General features: G+C 47.0%; 1 protein-coding gene across 3 annotated transcripts in view; it reads right to left on the bottom strand.

The window, feature by feature from the left end:
- Positions 1–3,545: 3,545 nt before the first annotated feature.
- Positions 3,546–21,230, bottom strand: part of LOC124053877 (leucine-rich repeat-containing G-protein coupled receptor 5-like) — a 25,032-nt gene continuing 7,347 nt past the window's right edge. Inside the window, exons 2-20 of one of the 3 annotated variants that reach the window (XM_046379448.1) lie at positions 20,028–20,099; positions 18,193–18,264; positions 17,013–17,084; positions 15,299–15,514; positions 14,491–14,562; positions 12,223–12,291; positions 11,802–11,873; positions 11,240–11,311; positions 10,708–10,776; positions 9,950–10,021; positions 9,211–9,276; positions 8,880–8,951; positions 8,121–8,192; positions 7,589–7,714; positions 7,327–7,469; positions 6,789–6,872; positions 6,408–6,651; positions 6,062–6,219; positions 3,546–5,980 (exon numbers count right to left, since the gene is read on the bottom strand). In XM_046379448.1, the coding sequence (XP_046235404.1) occupies positions 5,262–5,980; positions 6,062–6,219; positions 6,408–6,651; positions 6,789–6,872; positions 7,327–7,469; positions 7,589–7,714; positions 8,121–8,192; positions 8,880–8,951; positions 9,211–9,276; positions 9,950–10,021; positions 10,708–10,776; positions 11,240–11,311; positions 11,802–11,873; positions 12,223–12,291; positions 14,491–14,562; positions 15,299–15,514; positions 17,013–17,084; positions 18,193–18,264; positions 20,028–20,099 (2,542 nt within the window). In that variant the 3' untranslated portion in view covers positions 3,546–5,261. Of the gene's footprint in view, positions 6,220–6,407; positions 6,652–6,788; positions 6,873–7,326; positions 7,470–7,588; positions 7,715–8,120; positions 8,193–8,879; positions 8,952–9,210; positions 9,277–9,949; positions 10,022–10,707; positions 10,777–11,239; positions 11,312–11,801; positions 11,874–12,222; positions 12,292–14,490; positions 14,563–15,298; positions 15,515–17,012; positions 17,085–18,192; positions 18,265–20,027; positions 20,100–21,230 lie in introns of all 3 variants that reach the window. The other 2 variants (XM_046379446.1, XM_046379447.1) reach the window with 2 other exon arrangements.

The following is a 21,230-nucleotide window of genomic DNA, read 5'->3' as shown; positions in this document are numbered from 1 at the left end:
AATCGTCTCTGTCTGCCAGCTGAACTTTGAGCTTTGAACAGGAAACGGTAAAACACATTCACACACCTGACACAGGTGTGTAACATTTGTGTGTGTGTGTGCGCGTGTGTGAGATGAAGCCATAAATCAAGCAGTCATTTTACTGGAAGAGTACATACAGACACATGTTTGTATCACAATATTTGTGAGGACGTTTTGGGAAATCCTCACTGGCACATCACATCTGGTTTGTTTCATCAAGTGTGAACACGTTGTTTGTTTGTGACACTTTGTAAGCATCTTTCTTTACAAATACTGGTCAAAGTCTGACTGAGCAGACTCAAGCACTGCACCTAAAGGGACAATTCACGCACAAAGAGAAATTCAGTCATTATCTCCTCACTGTGATCCGAGGCTCCAGAAGCCCTGAGATCACAAACTGATTTGAAAGGACCTTATTTACTCCCTTTGTTCTCTGAGCCTCATGACAAATGACGCCTGACCAGCAATATGCAGCCATTTTCTGTTGTTTGAAGTCCCCAGTTTCTTCGGTTGTTCAGCAGAAAGCCGTGATGCTGTTTCACTGTGAAGATCCAGAAATGCTTTGTCTTTTCCATCAGCCTCCAGGTGACGGCTTTTCACCTGACAGCTGCGGTTACAGGCTGAGGTTTTAAATCCAAAATGTGGTTTATGAAATAAGAAAACATACAGTGTATAAATAAGCCAGTGTCTTGCTGTGTTTGTCCGTGTGTTTGTGTAAAATGTCCTCTTGTGCTCTGAAACTGGACTGCAGGATCCTTTTCTGTTGCACATCACGAGTAAACACTCTGTTGTCCAGCATGTCCTCATGAGACGCATGTGTCTCGTTCATCCAGCAGAGGGCGCTGAAGACGGATAAATAAATAACACTCAAACACATGACCTGTTTAAAGTGAAGAGTAAAATATGAAGTGTGAAACATGGTCACCATGTCTGGTTAATAAAGATGTAAAATGTCTGAGTAAAACGAGTGTTATGTCCCTTTAATCTACCTTTCTGTCCACCTTGACTTGTCTGCTAAAAACCTGCTGCCACCAAACAAAAATGAAGAATACAAGTGAAATAAGTGATTAATCAAACAACATTTATCTTCACTGAGTCAAATCAGAAAAACTCAGTCGAGTCCCTCTTTGAGTCCAGCAGATGGCGCTACAGGACAGCAGCTGCTCCAATCTCTTCTGTCCAGTCAAGCCTGCACTCACCTACCTGCAGCAGGTGATGGATGAGCAGCACTCCAGTACTCACACTTACCTACAGGTAAAACTCCTGCATTCAAACTTCAAGTACACAAGTACGGGCTAAAAGTACTTAAAGTATGAAAAGTAAAAGTACTCATCTGCAGTAAAATGTCTGGACTTCGATCAGACGTGGCTGTGGGTTGGAGCGATGACCATAAGAGATGCAGAATAATAAACAGATGAAAGGACATCAAAGTTTCATTTAATTCATGGCGTCAGAAGGCTCTAAAACAGCTTGTAGGTTCTTTACATCAGAAAATGAAGTGATTTATACTTCGTTTTACAATCCCATAAATTACTAACAACTTGCAGTGAAGTTTCTTGGAAAGAACTTCATAATGTGGTTCTAATTCAACAAAGTTCCTTCTAAGCTGTTGTTGATTTCCAGCTGAATTTTTGCAGAGACGTTAATTCAATAATTATCTCTGAAAATTAAATATAATAACATCCAGATGCTTAAAACCTTAAAATGAAAACAAGAGTTGTTTTACACACACAAATCCTGTTAATCTCCTAGAATTAATAAAGTTTTCTGCTCATTTCCATCCTTTGATTCTGTGACCTCTGAGTCTCTGAGCGAAACATAAAAATAAATTCTGTTTCACAATAACTCTCTTTATCACACGCTCCATTGTCTTCTTATCTGTGCCGCGTTCCTTATCGGTGACCTGGATCTCACATTACGACAACACAGTGTTACCGTGCCAACCGGCCACATTTTGGTCGCCATCACTTTCCTCTCAGTGGTTTGAATCCTCTGAATGTGTTTGTAATAATGTTGAGCTTTGGACTGTTGGTTGGACCATCCAGACTCTGTGAAGGAGTCACTTTGGCCTCTGGCTGATTGGGACCACATTTCTCACTATTTTCACCAGTTTGACAAACCAAACAATCAGTGGATTCACGGAGAAAATAATCAGCAGATGAATCAGAGTGAAAAGAATCATCAGCTTTGGTCAAAATGAGCTCCAGCAGTAAAAACGTTCTGCAGCTCCTTTAAATCCGTCCTGGTTCACGTGAAAGTCACTGAGTGGGAGCCTCCAAACGCAACTTTAAGTTCAGTAAAGTCAAAACAGCACAGAGTGACTCAGCGCTTTGCTTCCTCACTATTTGTTCTGCGTAATTGTGCGATTGCTTTAGCATAAATTCGGGGTGTGCGTTTTGTCGCAGCTTCTAAAAGTTTCCGTCGAATCACACATTTTCTCCAGCAGAGTTTAAATATGAAGAATGTGTCACGATTAGCCACGTGTCATCTTTAAAACAACAACAGCCTGGTTGGATTAACTTTCTCCTCACTGACGGATGACTCAGCGATTTGCAGAACCTTGAAGAAAGCTTCTGATCAGCGCCTGCACAGGTGATGTTCTGCTTAGTGATGATTGATTGGCGCGGTCAGCGAGTGATTATCACAGAGTCTGGAAGCTGAACTGGACTGTTGTTTCTGTCTGACTGTGCTGCAGGATGCGTTCAGGTGCTGCCTTCCTGCACGGAGTCCGGGAGACCACACGTCACAAAGTGCCTCCCAGGTGGCCTTAAAATGGAGAAAACGTGATGGGCCATACAGACGGCCAAACCATGCGTGGTTTGTGTCTCCATGTGTCTCTAAATGTTAAGAAATGTTTAAATAGTGAAAAGGTTCCCTGTGTGTCACATAATAAAACAATCTTAATCACCTTGTGTTGGTGCCCTCTTTATCATTCTTGCCCCTGGCCCTCAGACAGTCTGAGTGCACCACTGCTTACTGACCTCAGACCAGAGCTGTTAGGTTGTAGCTGTTGTCACCATACCGCATTGCATTGTGGGACATTTAAAGGCATACTCTTCCCTGGACGCAGCATGAAGGTTTTCGGACATGCAAACAAAATCTCACTCTGAAGGGGAAAATCTTTGCATTAAAGCTGTAAAAACGTCCTGGGGGGTCGAAGTGAGTTAGTGTGAACAAAATAATAGTTTCTTTATCTTTAATAATTGATGACAGCAGCAGGTGTTGACTTCCATCAGAATGTGGCTGTAAAACTTCTTCCTGCCTGACACCTGACGACTGTGGAGAAACACAGGAAGCTGCTGTAGCTGACTCAGATGCTCCCTGATGACACTTCGCCTTTCAAACCCTCTGACACGTTTCAGGCTCTGCTGATGTGGACCGATGAGTCCACGGCGACAGGAAGCTCTTAACGCTGCCGCGGGTCGTCGTGTAATTGTTCAAATTCAAACGTTTTTGCAGCCTAAGTGAGTCGGAGCAGCACAAAGTGACTGTGTGAGGATGAGTCAGAACACACACACACACACACACAGAGTTGCAGCCACGCTGTCGTTTTATATACGTCACAAACTAAAACTTCAGTCTGGAAGCTAAAACACAAAACATCCAAATATTTTACAGAAGTTTACAACAGGAAGAGAAAACAGGCGAGTCGCTCTGAGCTTCCGAGACGTTTTTAAGTGCTGATCACACAGTGCGACAGTCAAACTGCCACACACATTCAAACAATCAGTGCGTTTCCATGGCTGCGGTTGTGGGCGGGGCCATAAAACTGGACTCCACCCCCAACTCATTAACATGGAAGCTTACATGACCGAGGAGTTTTTACAAACACAAATTCACAAAAAACACTGTTATCTTCCCAGATCACGTCACACGTCTTCCTCGGCTCGGTTGCCATGGAGACGGATCAGAGCATCCACTGATGAAGACTGAGGGCTGCACTGAGATTTGTGTGAAAGGCTCATGCAGGTTGTTGAGTCTCTCAGGATGTTTGTGACGACAGCTCAGAGACGTTAAGATGTTACAGTTTGTAAGAAAACAACAACAAAAACGACAACAAAGTTTTGTCCATTTGAAGTGAAGTTTGAATGGGGCCATATTGTATGTATAAACTTTATGAACATCATCCAGGGAGGACATGATTGTCACAGTAGCCTCTCCAACGAGACGCACACACACACTCACACACACTCGCACATAAGTGCTGATTATGTGTTTCCTTCCTGTAGTTTTGCTCAGCAGAAAGAAAGACGAGCGTTTGTCTGCACAGAAGTGAAAACGTTCAGGTAGTTTGGAGAGTTTGTGTGTGTTTAACCAGCAGACATTTTAGTGTCACATGACCTTCAACCACTTCCTGTATGGACGTTCAGCACGTCGGTGCGACACAGAAGGGAAACGTCCAAAGGGATTGCCAGGTTTTGGGAAGTTCACTGGTTACGCTTTTCCTTTGAGAAAACTTTATTGACACTACAGGGTAGAGTTAAAGGGCAGCTTCTGTGTTTTTACTGGACGTCTTTCAGCAGTTTGTTCAGTTCAGGTCCTTAAATCCTGTTTGTCTTCTGGTTCCTGTTCTGCTGTTTGTGGGATCAACTCTGTGACAAAAGTCACACAGACGCTGCAGTTTTCACACACACTCGCAAACACACACACACACACACAGACACATACACACACAAACACACACAGACACACACACACTCACAAAGCTCTGCAGCATTTGGTAGAACATTTGGGAGGATGTTTGGTAACACGATGCTGTAAATCGGCTCATATTTCAAAATAAAAGCGGCTGACTGCTCATAACGTCTGTGTCTGTGTGTGTGTGTGTGCTTGTCCTCTATCATAAAGCGCTGGATTGACCAATCAGAGTGGAGGTGCCGAAGCTCTTGAAGTTCTTGTTCTTATCCTTCTTTTCGCTGATTTTGATCCAAAGTTCTGGTCATTTTGGAGTGGGAATAAAACAAAGATGGCAGAGAGACAAACAGAGAGAGAAGAGAGTCAGACTGTTCCAACCATCCTCTGCTACATTCACACACAGGTACACACCTTCCCATCTGTCAGGTGTGTACTTGTGTGTGTGTGTGTGTGTGTGTGTGTGTGTGAGGTCCTGATGGTCCCAGGGCCCCTTTATAAAACAAGGCCTTGAACTGAGTTCAGGTGAGAGAGAAATGTGGCCATCGGCAGGTGAGAACTTTAGACCCTGTGTGTGTATGTGTGTGTTTGTGTGTGTGTGTGTCTGTCTAGTAATGAGGAGCAACAAACGCTGCTGAATGTTGTGTCCCACTTCCTCCTCTTGCCTCCTCCGCTTCCTCCTTCGAGCCTCCGTCGACCACCAGCGCCTGCGTCGAGTCACATGATTGTTTCTCTGCGTCCTCGTCGTATATTGGATCCATCACATTTGGCCTCGGCCTTCCTCCAGCTCCTCCTCTTCCTCCTTCCTTACCCAGTCTGGGTACCCCCACAGCCTGGCAGGTGCGCTTGGCGAGCGCTGCCAGCTCCTGCCGGGCGAGCGGGTTGAACAGGATGTAGAGCAGCGGGTTGATGCAGGCTGGCAGTGGAGCCACAAGTAGGAGCACAGCCTTCGCCGCCTCGGGCCCGGCGGCGGAGAGACGCAGCAGAGAGGAGAGGGAAAGGAAGGCGACAGGGAGGTAGAGGAGGCAGTCTGAGAAGAGCAGCCAGGCCACGTGCCGAGTCAGCGCCACCTCCTCTTCAGCGGCGGGTGGAGCTTTGTTGACCCGGCAGTAGAGGCGAGTGTAGGCGACCGTCATGAGAAGGTAACACAATGAGTCGAGGAGCACCAGGGAGACCGTGAAGGCCAGAGAGGAGGAGGAGGAAGGCAGCGGCAGACAGAGGGAGGTACTACTGTGTCCGGCCACCAGGGGGGGCAGCGTGACGGCCAGGCCCAACAGGAAACACAGACACATAGCCAGACGGACGGAGAGCGGCGACGAGGAGTGGCCTAAAGAGCGAGGAGAAATCACGTCATGATCTGGGGGACACCTTACAGATGTGTGTTTGTGCGTTTGTGTGCTGATCACACCTTTGTGTCCGTCAGTTTTGTGGCGGCGGGCGGCGGCAGCGGCCAAACATCGCTCCAGAGCTGCAACGGTGAGTAGGAAGAGGCCAGTCTGTGATGCAAACACACACAGGAAGCCGCTGAGTCGACACAGGAAGCTGCTCTCCCACCTCGCCCCATACCTGCAACAGGAAGAGATTAAGTCCAAAGGTGATCTCCCTCTGACTGAGTGACTTTTATTCTGAAAGGTTCTTGTTTCTTTTTAGTGTGATCACTACACAGGAAACTGGACCAGCTCTAGAGTCCACTGAGTCCCACCGGTTCCACGCTCCCCCCAAGTCTCCGGAGTCCCTCTGATTCGCTTTTTTACCTCCAGAAGCTGCCAAACGTCCAGGCATCCACCGCCGCCAACCAGCCGCTCCACACTCCCATCAGGCCGTTCACCAGGGCCAGTAAACCAATCAGCAGCCTGGCTGGTGTCACTGAGGTGGCTGAAGAGAAGAAAACCGACAGGACGACCAGGCTGTTGTTGACCAATGAGAGCGCTGCGATGAGCCACACCCCTCCACGGATCAGCCAGCTGCCGAGCAGGTGGCGGCACGGGCGGAACGGACCTGCAGGACCGTCACACCACATGTCAGTTTACCTTTTGATCAATAAACAAATCAACAATGAGTCTGAGGTAAATCTGCACAGGTGATGTGATGTGTGTGAGTGTGTGTGTGTGTGTGTGTGTGTGTGTGTGTGTTACCTGGTGCAGGGCTGCAGTGGACTGAATGTTGGCGTTTGGGTTCGTCTTCGAGCTCCATGAGAAAATCCTCCCAGTCCTGATCTGCTGCAGAGACAGCATGAGGACAGCAGTGCGTCCTGTTAGTCTTCACAGGCTCATGGAGGAGCCAGCAGGCTGAGAGGCCCGAAAGCACGATGAGGACGGTGACGTGTGTGTGCGGTGTGTTTCAGATGTGACGGTGTGTGTTCTGTGTGTTTCAGATGTGACGGTGTGTGTTCTGTGTGTTTCAGATGTGACGGTGTGTGTTTGGTGTGTGTTCTGTGTGTTTCAGATGTGACGGTGTGTGTTCTGTGTGTTTCAGATGTGACGGTGTGTGTTCTGTGTGTTTCAGATGTGACGGTGTGTGTTTGGTGTGTGTTCTGTGTGTTTCAGATGTGACGGTGTGTGTTCTGTGTGTTTCAGATGTGACGGTGTGTGTTCTGTGTGTTTCAGATGTGACGGTGTGTGTTTGGTGTGTGTTCTGTGTGTTTCAGATGTGACGGTGTGTGTTTGGTGTCACCTTGGCTGGAGAGGGTGGAGGTGTCAGCAGAGTCTGCTGCCTCCTCCCGCTCCCAGGAAGAAGCTCCTCCTCCTCCTGCTCTTCCTCTCATCTCACAGGAGATGAAGGCACAGCACTGGAAGGCGTAGGGAAGCTCCATCACCCTGAACACACACACACACACACACACACCTTTTAGCTTTTCATTATTTAACAAATGTCAGACCTGAGGACTGTGTGTGTGTGTGTGTGTGTGTGTGTGTGTGTGTGTGTGTGTGCTCACCTGACTCTGGGCAGGTCCTCTCGGGGTATTAACTCCATCAGCTGTGTGTTTCCAGCCAAACGCAGGTGAGTTAAACTCTGCAGACCAATCAGAGGCAGAGATGACAGCCGATTGGACGACAGGTCCCTGCAGAGAGACAGACGGGGACAGGGACAGAGGATTCCAGGACGTTTTCAAACCTCATCACAGTATTTAACAATCGTAGAAAGTAACTAAATATATTTACTCAAATACTGTACTTAAGTATAATTTTGAAGTACTTGGCTTTTGACTTTTTCTCCCTTCATACTCCAGTGTATCTGAGAGGGGAATATTTATTTATTTGACAGCTGAAGCTTCTCTACATACAATAACACCTGCATCGCCCCCTGGTGGCTGGCTGCAGTACAGCTCATAAGCCCCTCCCCCTCCGTGTCAGCAGATGGGCCAAACTAAAAACTCAAAGTACTAAACTCCATCTGGTTTTGTAACCTCCAGCAAAGACACTTTGGTGGAGACGAGGTTGTCATGGTTACGTAGTCGGGTTACTCACAGTCTGGTCAGAGCGGGCAGAGCAGAGAAAGAGTTGGGCTTCACCGATGACAGTCTGTTCCACGATAAGTCGCTGCAGAGGAAGACAGACAGGCAGTGACGGAGTTGAACCAGCAACCTCCCAGCAGCCTCTGGGCGCTGAGCTCATATGAGCTGTTGTGTTGGCGCAGATTAAAGCAAAGCCCCACAGGGTCTTTGTTTCTCCTCTAATCGGGATAAAAGGACGTGTGTGTACAGTATAATACTCTTGTTTCTATAATACGGTAATACTATTAGTCAGAAAAGGGCCATTCTGCACAATGAGTACTTTTACTTTTGGTATTTTAAGAAGTAAATTCTGATGCTCATACTTGCATGTAAGTAATATTTTCCATGTAGGACCTTTACTTGTAACAGAGTATTTCCACACTGTGGCTACTTTTACTTGAGTAAAAGAGTTCTTCTTCCGACACTGAGTATCAGTTGTAGTATCAGTAGTATTTCTGTGTAGATTCCTGACTTGGAGCCAAACTATGGCATCATACCTGTCCCGTCAAGAGCCAGACCACCTGGACCTGTGTGCTCCCATTTGGAAGCATTTAAAGAGGGCATCTTCGGATCACCGCTCAGGATCTGCAGCCTAATTAAACCTGCAGCATGTGTGTGTGTGTGTGTGTGTGCACATGTGTGTGTGTGTGTGTGTGGGTGTGTGTGTGTGTGCGCATGTGTGTGTGCACATGTGTGTGTGTGTGTGTGCACATGTGTGTGTGTGCGTGCTTACAGAGAGCGTAGTGACATCAGACCGTGGAAGGTGTTCTCCTCCAGTTCCTCTACCTCGTTATGGTGCAGATCACTGCGACACACACACACACACACACACACACACACATTAGCTCTGATGTTTCCATTACATCACGTTTGTCAGCACGGAGAGTTTAGTTTCTGAGTGATCTGATTGGTCCAACAAAGACCACAACAGTGTTAATTACTCCCATGATTCACAGCTGGCTGTGCTTTCCTGGTTGCCATGGTAACAGTTCAGAACAAGAATCTGTGAAGCAGGTTAGATAGCAGCGTTGAAGCGTTAAAAAGCGCTAAAAAATAAAACTCACATCTTCTGAACGCTCTCGCAGCCGGAGAAACTGGGAAGAGTCTGGATGTGATTGTAGGACAGATCACTGCGGAGACAAAGTTTCAGTCGACAAGTGAAGGCATCACAGTGCAGCCTGAGACGCTGATTACTATCATGTGTGTTACTGGCATAACATCAACGTTTCATGTTTTAAATATCGTGACACTCCAGGTGATATCCACCACCAGACATTCTGTACCCAGCAGCACCTGCAGCACGACTACATGATACACGATACACTATATGGACAAAAGTATTGGGACACACACCTCTTTATTATTGCATTCAGGTGTGGGATGGACCTGTTCCTCAGGGTTTGGGCTCGGCCCCTGACTTCCAGTGAAGGGAAACCTTAATGCTTCAGCATACCAAGACATTTTGGACAATGCTATGCTTCCAACTTTGAGATTGTGAGCCAGGCCTTTTGGTCCAACATCAGTGTGTGACCTCACAAATGCTCTACTGCATGAATGTTCCCACAGAAACACTCCAACATGTTGTGGAAAGCCTTCACAGAAGAGTGGAAGCTGTTAGAGCTGCAAAGCTGTCTGAGTGTTTACAATGAGACGTCATTAAAGTCCCTGTTGGTGTGATGGGCAGCTGTCCCAATATTTTTGTCCACTCATATTGAGTATCACAGCGTTTGGTACTGACGTTCATGCTCCCCTGATGATGAATCACAATAAGTGTGGTTATTTGTGGATTGTGTGTGAACTCACAGCAGTTGAAGGTTTTGAAGCTGTTCACACACTGAACTGGGCAGAGAGGTGATCCGAGCTCCTGTGATGGTCCTACACACACACACAAAACAATCAGTGAGTGGTGACATTATGGTGTGTTCAGGAACACTAAAGTTATATGATGATACTTTGAGGTGAGTTACGGTGCGTTCGAGTGCATCACAGCTGTGGCGGAATGAGGACGAGATGAAGAACGTGTGAGTGTTTGTTCGGCTGGAGTTTTTATTTCCACCAGCAGGTTCAGCGTGAGGTTACTGTTAAACACACACACTGCTTTCACAAATGAGCTAAAGTGGAAAAATGCGAGAAAATAAACATCGCCGAGGTGTTTATTATGACATGGAAAACTGTGTCACAACAAGGAGGTTTTAATTTCAGGCTGAACTGCAGAAAAATAAGCCCTCACAACACACCACAACATTACAACAGCAAACACACTCCGATACGGAGCAGTGTGTGTGTGTGTGTGTCTGTCTGTCTGTCTGTGTGTGTGTGTCTGTCTGTGTGTGTGTGTGTGTGTGTGTGTGTGTGTGTCTGTCAGTCTGTGTGTGTGTGTGTGTGTGTGTCTGTCTGTCTGTCTGTGTGTGTGTGTGTGTGTGTGTGTGTGTGTGTGTCTGTCAGTCTGTGTGTGTGTGTGTGTGTGTGTGTGTGTGTGTGTGTGTGTCAGTCTGTGTGTGTGTGTGTGTGTGTGTGTGTGTGTGTGTGTGTCTGTCAGTCTGTGTGTGTGTGTGTCTTACAGGCTCTCCAGGCTCTTGGTTCCCGTCAGATCAGGAAACTGTGTGAGATGTGCGGCTCCGTTCAGCGAGCTGAGGGAGCAGGCAGAGAGTTTGGTTTGCAGAGGAACTTCTTCTCTCACTTTGTGTTTACATTCTTTGTGTAATCAGCGTCTGATTTAGTGAGGCAGCAGCTGATTGGCTGACTGCTGGTTTCATTCAGCGGAGCTCACAAAGCGTTTGTTTAAAGTGTGCTAACAGGAGGACAGCAACGAAGGGCCAATAAACTGTGAACTACAGCATCATCAGAATTATTTGTGAGGAAATGAAAAAGATGGCTGACAGTGAAAACAAGTCAGGACAAAACGCGGCTGCAGCCGGACTCCTCTGTGGCCCCGCTGCCCGTCTGTGCTCACAGCCAATTAACTGACAGAGAGGGGAACCAATCAGAGCGAAGGCCGACGGGAGCTCGGCGTGCTGTGCGACGGACAGGGTGGGTCGTGTGATGAAGTGAGACGCCTCATCGTGGTGCGTTCGCTGAGTGTGTGGTTCTCACAGCGTTCGCAGCTCCGGCAGGTTCTGGAAGGCCGATCGTCCAACAGACTGGATCGGGTTGTCGTAGAAGAGTCTGTGAGAGACAAACAGCTTCATCTTCATCATCATCATCGGTCTGACAGCGCGGACAACAACAAGACTTACTGTTCCAAAGTGATCACATTTTCAGGTTTACTTTGGAGAAAAGGCACATCTTGATGCTTTTTTAATTCACTTTGGATTTCTCAGACGTTAAGACGAAGCAACAAGGCAGGAAGTTAAAGATTCTAAAGCCTGATTAAACATTAAAGTTTGTTCTTGATTTTGTCAATAGTTTGACAAAAACATCCCAACTCGAGGTCCCCTAACAAACTTTTCCCCGAGCTTTCAGCTGCATCACCTGGTCTTCATCGTGGAGGTGAACCTGTTGGGTTCAGTGTCTGAGACTCAGATCGGATCACCTTCAGGTTTTAACCCCCCGCAGAGGTTCGGTTCAGCTGAAAACCCCCTAAATAAAACCCCTGAGGGGACCTCCAGTCGGGAGTGTTTCTGCAGATCATGTGTGATGAGTCAGGGGTACCCACATGGTGGTGAGGGACGGGTTCCCAGTGAAGGCCTGCTCTGGGATGGACTGGATGTTGTTACTATGGAAACCACTGAACAGGAAACAGAACCCCAATTAGTTTTCCTCCTGCCCTCATTCCTGTGGACTGGTTCACAGCAGCGGAGGAAGAGAAAGTCCTGAACTGTAATCTAACATCACCTGCAAAGTGTACTTAAAGGGACAGTTCACCCCAAAATCAAAAAACACATGTGCATCTGCTCATGGGTGACAGACCAGCTAAGATAAGCTAAGCTAAGCTAAGCTAACATTACAGCTCAGCCAAGCGTATTTGCATTCTGTTGTTTTAATGTTTATTTTGACTTTAATCTGTCTGTATTTTATTTTACATGAGCTGTTGTTAAATAACAACTACATTCAAAATGTTCAGACTTCAGACTCACAGCTCTTTGAGGTGTCGCAGCGAGCGGACAGCCGTCGGAAACTCGATCAGACCGTTGTAGTTCAGATCCCTGAGAGACAGGAGGGACAAGTTACACATGACAGCAGCTCAGTGGGACTGGGAAGCCCTGTCCAGACTGGGATCAGTGCTGCTACGTCAGGTTCGTGGCGTGCTAACCGGGGTCAGTCTGTGATGGAAAGGCTGTGGGCCTGTCAGGTTCAGACCGGGAAAATGTTTCAGGTAAATATTTGCGTTTCAAACCTGATGTTTAACTTGATCTTTTCGCTCCCCCGTTTATTAAAGAAACATTAAAGTGAGCTTCGTCTTTCATGGCCAGCAGAGACTGGAGTGTCCTCTGCGTGGACACATGGCTTCAATTAGGTCCTCTCATCCATCTCTGGGATCCAGGTGGCTCTCACACACACACACACACACACATGTGCTGAGTGGAATGAAGCTGCTGCATTGTGAAAATACCATTAAATTGAAATTGCTTCAATCTGGTGCCGAGTGAGTGTGTGTGTGTGTGTGTGTGTGTGTGTGTGTGTGTGTGTGTGTGTGTGTGTGTCCAGAGGATGCCCTGCAACAGCAAAAGCTTTCCGCCAAACTGTTATGTATGGAATTTGGAAGGTAATGATTGGACGAGAGCTGGAGGTCTCGAGAGGTCTCTGGTTCAGTCGGTTCAGGGGCTGATGGGAGTTTTTTTGGAAAGTCATCATCATGCTGATGAGGTTCAGCAGGTTGCGTTCGCGGGTGGAGGACATCCTGCAGAAACCGTCCTGTGAGTTTCCTCTGCTCATAGCGTCAGGTGACTGCTGGAGGGTCTGATCGACCAATCGGTCAGCGTGTTTAGACGTCCGCCTGTTGTGACTGAGCGTCCCGACACCAACAAAATCCTGATTCTGGTTTTGAGAAACCTGAATAGGATGGAGTGTCCTGATGGAAACCCTGCCTGTTTGTCCCGTCTGAAGTTCAGTTTCAAACATCTTTCCTGAAGCCACGGTCGTGTCCTGGCTCACTTTTCTTATCTGGACTTAACAAATCCTAACCACAGCTGCAAACCTGATTCTTCGGTCAAAACGCTGATCCAGTTCTTAACCTTTTTTTTTTTTTTTTTTTGGTCCAGTTTCGGAGAGCATCTGTGCCGACTGCCAGGTGTCTCAGCCTGTCTCCAGTCCAGTTCTGCTGGGTTTTCGGGGGGTCTCATGTGGGCCACACTCACACAGTGTCTGAGAGGAGCTTCAGAGGCTCCCACAGGAAAACATCCCTGAACTCTGGCTTTCTTACTTACTGGAAGCAGAAGGTTTGGTGAGCAGGAGCTCAGGTGAAGCTGGGGAGGTCAGGAGGAGGAGGAGCTCAGAGGCCGAAGGGGACGCCGATGTGACGTGTTTTCCTGTAAGACTGAACTCAACTTGTTGGACAAATTTAACTTGTTTTTCTGTTTTCATTTCCGTTTTCTTCTTCTTCTCTCTGTTTGTTTTTGCAGTTTCAGATGAACATGAGCCCCTGCTGACGTTTATTATTGCTGATCGTACAGGTACACAGCCCTCCAACACACACACACACAGGCAGCGTGTGTGTGTGTGTGTGTGAATAGTAATTATGATTAACATACAGCCAGGGCCACACACAGAGCCACACACACAGAAGTATTTCCAAATGAAGGCAGTGTGTGTTTGTGTGTTTAAACTTACTTCTCTGGTTGACTGAGAAAACAGAAACATTTCTTCACACACACACACACACACACACACACACACTGTGGATAATCTGCTGCAGACTCTGTCTGACATTCAGAAAAACTGTCTAAAATCACATGCAGCAGATATTCTACATTTTTAAGACTGAAACATTTTCATTTCACTTTCAGTTCAGCTGAGCTAAAAGCCGACTCAAAGTTGTCTCTCTGTTAACGCAGTGTTTCACTGCTGTTTCACTGAGGAGCCTCCTCGACTTTATCTTTACATATTTTCTCATGATGTTTAATGCCAGAAAACCAGCTGACCATCCTGTTAGCTCTAAGCTAACGAACTAACTCAGCGCCGCATGTCAAAGTGACGCCGAGCTCCCATTGGACAAAAAGGACGACAAAAGATTTTGCAGCCTGGTTGGAGTCGATCCTGTCGAGTGTTCGTCACAGACGTAGAAATGAAACCTTTCTCATCTGCTAACCCTTCACCCTGACCCCAACTCAACCCTGACTCCTCCAGCTCCTCCCTACACACACACACACACACACACACACACACACACACACACAGAAACTCACAGCGTCTCCAAACTGTGGAGTCCGTGGAAGCAGTTCGTTCCCATGGAAACGATCCTATTGTTGTTGAGATGCCTATGGAGAGAGAGAGACCGATGGACTAATGAAGCAGACAAAGAGTGTGTGTGTGAGTGTGTGTGTGTGTGTCTTTTTAAAAGGGGCCCCGGGGCCTCTCAAGAAGGTTTTTTCTTTTGGTAATTTCATGCAAATTAGCTTCAAGCCGATTGGACAAAAGAAATGACAGCAGACTTCAATGCTGCCGCACTGAATGCCATCACTCACACACACACACACACACACACACTCACACACACACACACACACACCCACAGGTCTGCATGTTATTAAGGAGCTATTACAGACAGTCAGGGACAGTCGCCGCCACGGTTAAACTTAATGCAGAATGCAGCAACAGCTCCTAGCAACAGTCAGTCTGCACACACACACACACACACACACACACACACAAGCACACACGCACGCACACACACACACACACACTTACAAGTAGAAACACAAATATTACCAAAAAAGCCTTTCTGAAAGCCTGAAAAGGAAAACTGTGGCTGCATGTCCTGAACAGCCACTTTGAGCACAGCTGATCAGCACAGCTCAGTTAACCTCCCATCTGCCCAACCAACAGGCTGAAGACCACCAGCTGACTGACAGTCTAATGTTGGCTAATGTTGTCATCTTGTGAGCACAGAGTTTGTTCCTACTGTGAGGCAGTTTAATGGGCTGCAACCATGAGAGAGGACAGGAGGACAAGACGAGCTCCACAGACCCCGTCAGAGCCTCAGACTGTACGTACAGCACCACCAGGCGGCCCAGCCTGCTGAAGGCGTGATCTGGCACGTGGCTGATGTGGTTCAGGGCGAGCGTCATGGCCTGCAGGGCGGGCAGCTCGCTCAGAGCCTCCACCGGCACCTCCGTCAGAGAGTTATCGTCCAACCACAGGTGACGGAGCGAGCGCAGGCCCGAGAAGCAGCCAACGGGAACGCTGGTGATGTGGTTGGCATCCAGGCGGCTGTGGAGAGAAACACAGAGAGTGTCCACACCTGACAAACACCTGCAAACTGCGTGAGCACACGTTTGGTGATGTGGCAGAAAAAAAGACTCAGACTGAAAACTAAACCTGACAACATCTGAGAATCCTCAGTTTCATTCCTCTCCTATTGAAAGAATTTTCTCATTTATTTAGTGGTTTTATGCACCTCCTTAGAGTCCTGAAGTCTTTTGTTCCTGCTTCAACCATATAAAACACTTTGTAATTTTGTTTTGAAATGTGCTGTATAAATAAAGTTTGTTATCAACGTTTTTACTGGGGCTGATTGTGAAAGGAAGTGAGCCAGAAACACGTGGGGAATAAACGTGTCCTGGAGACGAATAAACGCGTCCTGCAAATTGAAAACAGCATAAAGCAGGTGCCCGTAAAGCAAACTGCTGCCAGACGAAGTGCTTGTTTGCAGAGTGAGAATGTGAAACGTGAGGCTTCAGCTCACTTTGAAGCAGCCTGACAGGAACACCGCAGGTCAAGTGTTTGAACGGCACAGAGGAACGACCGGTCGGCTGCTCGAGCGCCGCTCCACCCGCCAACCTGCTCGCAGCCACAACTCAGGGTATTTTAATGAGCGCACACCCATTCCTCAGTGTGTGTGAGCGTGAGTGTGTGTGTGTGTGTGTGTGTGTGTGTGGGGGGGGGCACTCAGTTTGATGAATACTTTTCAATCATTAAAACTAACTGAGTCCACAAAATAATGACTTTCTGATCAGAGGAAAACTGATCCTGTGATGTGAACATCTTCAGTCCTGTCAGTCCATCCTGAAGATCCAGGTACAGCTCCAGGTCTGTAAGCCCACACGACACACCTTCACCTGGGACAGCTTTACACAAGCCTGTCAGGACCAATCACGTTCATCGACATCCCTTTTAGACTTCAGTACATACTGAAGTTCAGACATAAAATCCCCTGCCTGTCTGCCTGCCTTTCTGCCTGCTTGTCTGTCTCTCTGCCTGCCTGTCTGTCTGACAAAGCCTCCTCTGTTCACAGAGAGAAGAGGAGGATGGGACTTCACATAATGGTCCATCAGATAAATGAGAGAGACCTTCTACGAAAAGAAAGACTCAGACGTCTCCATTCTTATACCCTTATCTACACACACACACACACACACTCACCTGCTCACACACGCACATGCTCACACACTCACCTGCTCACACACGCACATGCTCACACACTCACATGCTCACACAGGTAAAGTTTCAGCATAATTACGGCGTGTTATCAGGCTGAAGGGACACAGTGTCTGTACTACATACATTAATATACTGTGTGTGTGTGTGTGTGTGTGTGTGTGTGTGTGTGTGTGTGTGCATACGAACAGAGATTCCTTTCCACCAAAAGGGTAAAATGAGACAAAAGGATGAGTGTGTGTGTGTGTGTGTGCGTATGTGTGAGTGTGTGTGTGTGAGTGTGTGAGTGTGTGTGTGTGTGTGTGAATGTGTGTGTGTGTGTGTGTCTCACAGTGACTGCAGGTTGTGCAGGTTGCTGAAGGCCTCAGCAGGGACAAACTGCAGCTGGTTGTTCTGCAGCATCCTGTGAACACAAACACATACACGTTATGACATCACTTCCTGTCCAGCCTCTACCTGGATCACATTATACAGCTGAGAAACAGAGGTAGCCGCCTGTTTTCTCAAGATAAATCAGCCTTTGTTATCTCAAGATAACAAATTAATTAACTCGTGATCTTCAGATTACAGCATTTAAACAAATAACTGCACCTTTTTGAAGTCAGGAGATTTTTCAGACTTTTTAAATATCACTATGGGCTTTGATGTGGTTACAATGACAGGTAGAAGCCAAGGTTGGAGGACCAACTGGGAAACGTGGGAAACTTCACCGAATTCCCTGCATGTCAGTTTGATTCACTGCAAATGTGCAGCATTCGCTAATTATATGGTTTTAGGTTAAATTATCACAGGTTATATAAGTGATGCAACTTCCTGCTGTACTGAACGCACAACAAACAGACTAACACACATTATGGATTACTACAGGACAGGAGTTCTGGTTCTACTAATGGGAACAGTGCAGTAGGTGGGGACTCCACAGCAGTAGTAGTACTGGTAGAAGTAGTAGTTCCAATACAGTACGAGTTGCAGTAGCAGTAGTCTGTAACGTGTGGCGTGTAAAGGTTGTAGTAACGTTAGTACTGTTAGTGGAAGCTATAGGACCTGCAGTTTCACAAACATTTATGAGTGAAACAACAGGAAATGTTGATGATGTGTGAGCCAGCGATAATCAGAGTGATTGATGAGACACAACAGAACTGATTGGTTGAAATTAACAATAATGTGAAACATAAACAGTGAGACGCTTCATTAAACTGAGACACTCGTGAAATCTTCAAAGTGTCTCTGTGAATGATTAGCACCAGTAAACATGCCACACATTATTACAGTGTGTGTGTGTGTGTGTGTGTTATTGCTATCTTTGTGTTGCTTATCTTTTCTTTGAAACCACTGTAATGAGGACATTTCTGCTCTGTGAGGACAGTTTAGCTGCTCCTCACAACTTCAAAGGACCGTCTGAAGGTTAAGACTCGCTTTCAGAGTCAGGATCAGGTTTGGGTTAAGGCGAGGTCTGGGGTGAGGCCTGCCACACATTATTACAGTCTGTGTGTGTGTGTGTGTGGACTTACAGCACTTTGAGGTTGTAGAGGCCAGTGAACGCTCCTCTGGGGATGGATGACAGATCGTTTCCCGCCAAACGCCTGCGACAGAGACAGAGACAGAGACAGAGACAGAGACAAGGCCAGGATTTGTAATTCTGATGTATTTACAGAAAGTTTCTTTCAGTGTAACAGTGTGATGTGGGATTTGATCATGTGTGCAATAGAGTTGGTCGGTTGGGTAATCGTGACCACATTTGTCTCAGTTTTCACAATTTTTACAAAACCAAACAATAAATACAATATATAGACAAAAGTATCCAGACACCCCTCTCTGTGGACCTGTTTCTCAGGGTTTGGGCTCGGCCCCTGACTTCCAGTGAAGGGACATCTTAATGCTTCAGCATACCAAGACATTTTGGACAATGCTATGCTTCCAACTTTGTGGCAACAGTTTGTTGAAGGCCCTTTTCTATTCCAGCATGACTGTGCCCCAGTGCACAAAGCAAAGCTCCATAAAGACATGGTTGGATGAGTTTGGTGTGGAAGAACTTGACTGGCCCACACAGAGCCCTGACCTCAACCCCATCCAACACCTTTGGGATGAACTGGAACGGAGATTGTGAGCCAGGCCTTTTGGTCCAACATCAGTGTGTGACCTCACAAATGCTCTACTGCATGAATGGGCACAAATTCCCACAGAAACACTCCAACATGTTGTGGAAAGCCTTCACAGAAGAGTGGAAGCTGTTAGAGCTGTCCCAATACTTCCGTCCATGTCGTGTACACTGACGGAGAAAATAATCAGCACATGAACACAGAATGAAAATAATCACTAGTCGCAGCAGAGGTGAATATACTGCACATGTTTAGTTGACTGAGTCTTCCCCCTCAGACCAGTAGACCGCATTACGCTGCGATGGGTCCTGCAGGCCTGTTTGTTTCCAGAGGCCACACAGAGTTCAGCCAGTCCGCATGTACCCAGCATGCACCTCTGCGGTGTCCTATCGCCGTAGTGACGTTTCTTGCGCCCCAGTGACAAATATCACACACACAGACACACATATAAACACACATAGCTGGCAGCAGAGCAGCACAGAGTCATGTTCAGGTCTCTGCGAGGTCAGCTGTTCCCTCTCCCTCTGAGTCTCCACAGTCCCGTCCTCCAGCTCCTGCAGAGTTCAGCGTCGTCAAAGCGTTCATACATGACACGACGCTGCTGCTGGATGACGAGAGATGGGATTACATATCCGGATCCTCGCAGATACCTGAGCTCGTCGCCCCCTCAGACGCCCTCACTGAGGTGTCATCCATCTCAGTCCTTCAGTCACTAACCAGAGTTCATGAAGATATCTGAGGGCTGAAACACAGACTGAACCGAGAGCTTCAGCTCACAGACCAAAACAACATATGCATTACTGTGGAGGAGCCCAGACTTGATCCTGAATCCAAATGTCCCCCTCTGAACTTCTACATGGGGGACAGAAGGCAGTCTGAGACAGGCCTCACTTAAGGTCAGGGAGCCCTGCTTTATTGGCTTTGTAAAATACAGGACGTGGGAGAACCCTCAGACTTCGGTTTGTTCTATATGCTTTCACCTCCGGTCGTAACAGAACAAAACAGGACGCCAGAGGATCTGTTTGATTGTTTGTTTGTAAGATTTCTGCTCCTGACCTGGAACTCTTCTGGCTCTGATTCACACTGAGATTCCAAGAAGTTCAGCAGGTGTTGAGGGAGCAAACTGATGTCACCTCCTAAACCTTAATACAGTGAAGCTGTGGAAGATTGATGACATATTAACAAGGAATTAACCTGTGTGTGTGTGTGTGTGTGTGTGTGTGTGTGTGTGTGTGTGTGAGACTCACAGCTCCTCCAGGAAGTGCAGGCTGGACAGAGCTCCACTGGACAACACGGTCAGATTGTTCATACTGAGGTCACTGTAGAGACAGACAGACAGACAGACACAGAGAGAGAGAGAAGCATTGTGTTAATGACTCTCCACCATCACACCTGAGACACTGCTGACGACTTGTTTCAGTGAAGGAAGGGACAGATAAAACAATAAGCTCACGCAGCACATGTGTAAACAGTTTAATGTGCACAGTAACCCTGCTGTTGCACTGCAGCTTTAATAAATGACCGCAAACAGAAATGACATAAAGACAACATCCTGAAGCAAACAGCCAATTAGAAACAAAAACACTGCGTCAGAGAATTATTAAAGATCATAAAACGGCCGCAGAGAGTCTGGTGTGTTCAAACACAGACACCATTCACACATTTCACATATCAAAACATTTAATTTGACAAAGCGTCCACTCAGGAACTCACACACGCACACACACACCTTCAAAGAGGTGAAAGTCAACACACACCTGAGTGAGAAACAAGACGTGAGTGGAAGTTACTGGAAAGAGACGGAAAGCAAGAAAATAATGAATGAAGTGGAGTTTCTCGACCCTTTGCTGCCCTGATCCTGTTTTCTCAGTACTGGAAGAAGTACTCAGATCATGTACTTCAGTAAAAGCAGTAATACCTGAGTGCCACAAACAGATCACATTTACCTGAGATCAGGTAGCCTTCTGATCGGCTCTCATCATTTGTTGTATGTGTGTTTATGTGCGACCACGATGTTCGTCCTCCTCTCTTTTCTTTCCTTATCTCGGCTGTCTATTTTGTGCTCTTTGTGTGTCTGATAGCCATCAGCAGGTAGCGTCTCTCCACTCAGGAGGTCTGAGAGGAAACAGAACGTCTCTGTCTCACACACCGAGGGCGTGTCTGCAGGTTGAATATACCGCTTGTTAAGGAACTTTCTCAACACTCCATAAAGCCTGTTAATGTGTGTCTGTGTGTGTGCGCGCGCTCATGTGTGCGTGTGTGTAGCTTTACAACATTGTCGACAGGTAGGCAAGTCAAGCAAACACACACAGAGAAGGTTTGTTTGAGCTTATTTTAGCAGAATGTTCCTTTACTCTGACCAGACTAACAGTGTTTCGGCTGACTGGCTTTTACTGCCGTCACACACACACACACACACACACACACAGGTTTGTACTGCTGCGCGTGAA

Source organism: Scatophagus argus, chromosome 22, assembly GCF_020382885.2.
Source record: "Scatophagus argus isolate fScaArg1 chromosome 22, fScaArg1.pri, whole genome shotgun sequence".
NCBI lineage: Eukaryota > Metazoa > Chordata > Actinopteri > Scatophagidae > Scatophagus > Scatophagus argus.
Note: the sequence above shows the minus strand (reverse complement) of the source record. Positions and strands in the feature narration are given on the sequence as shown.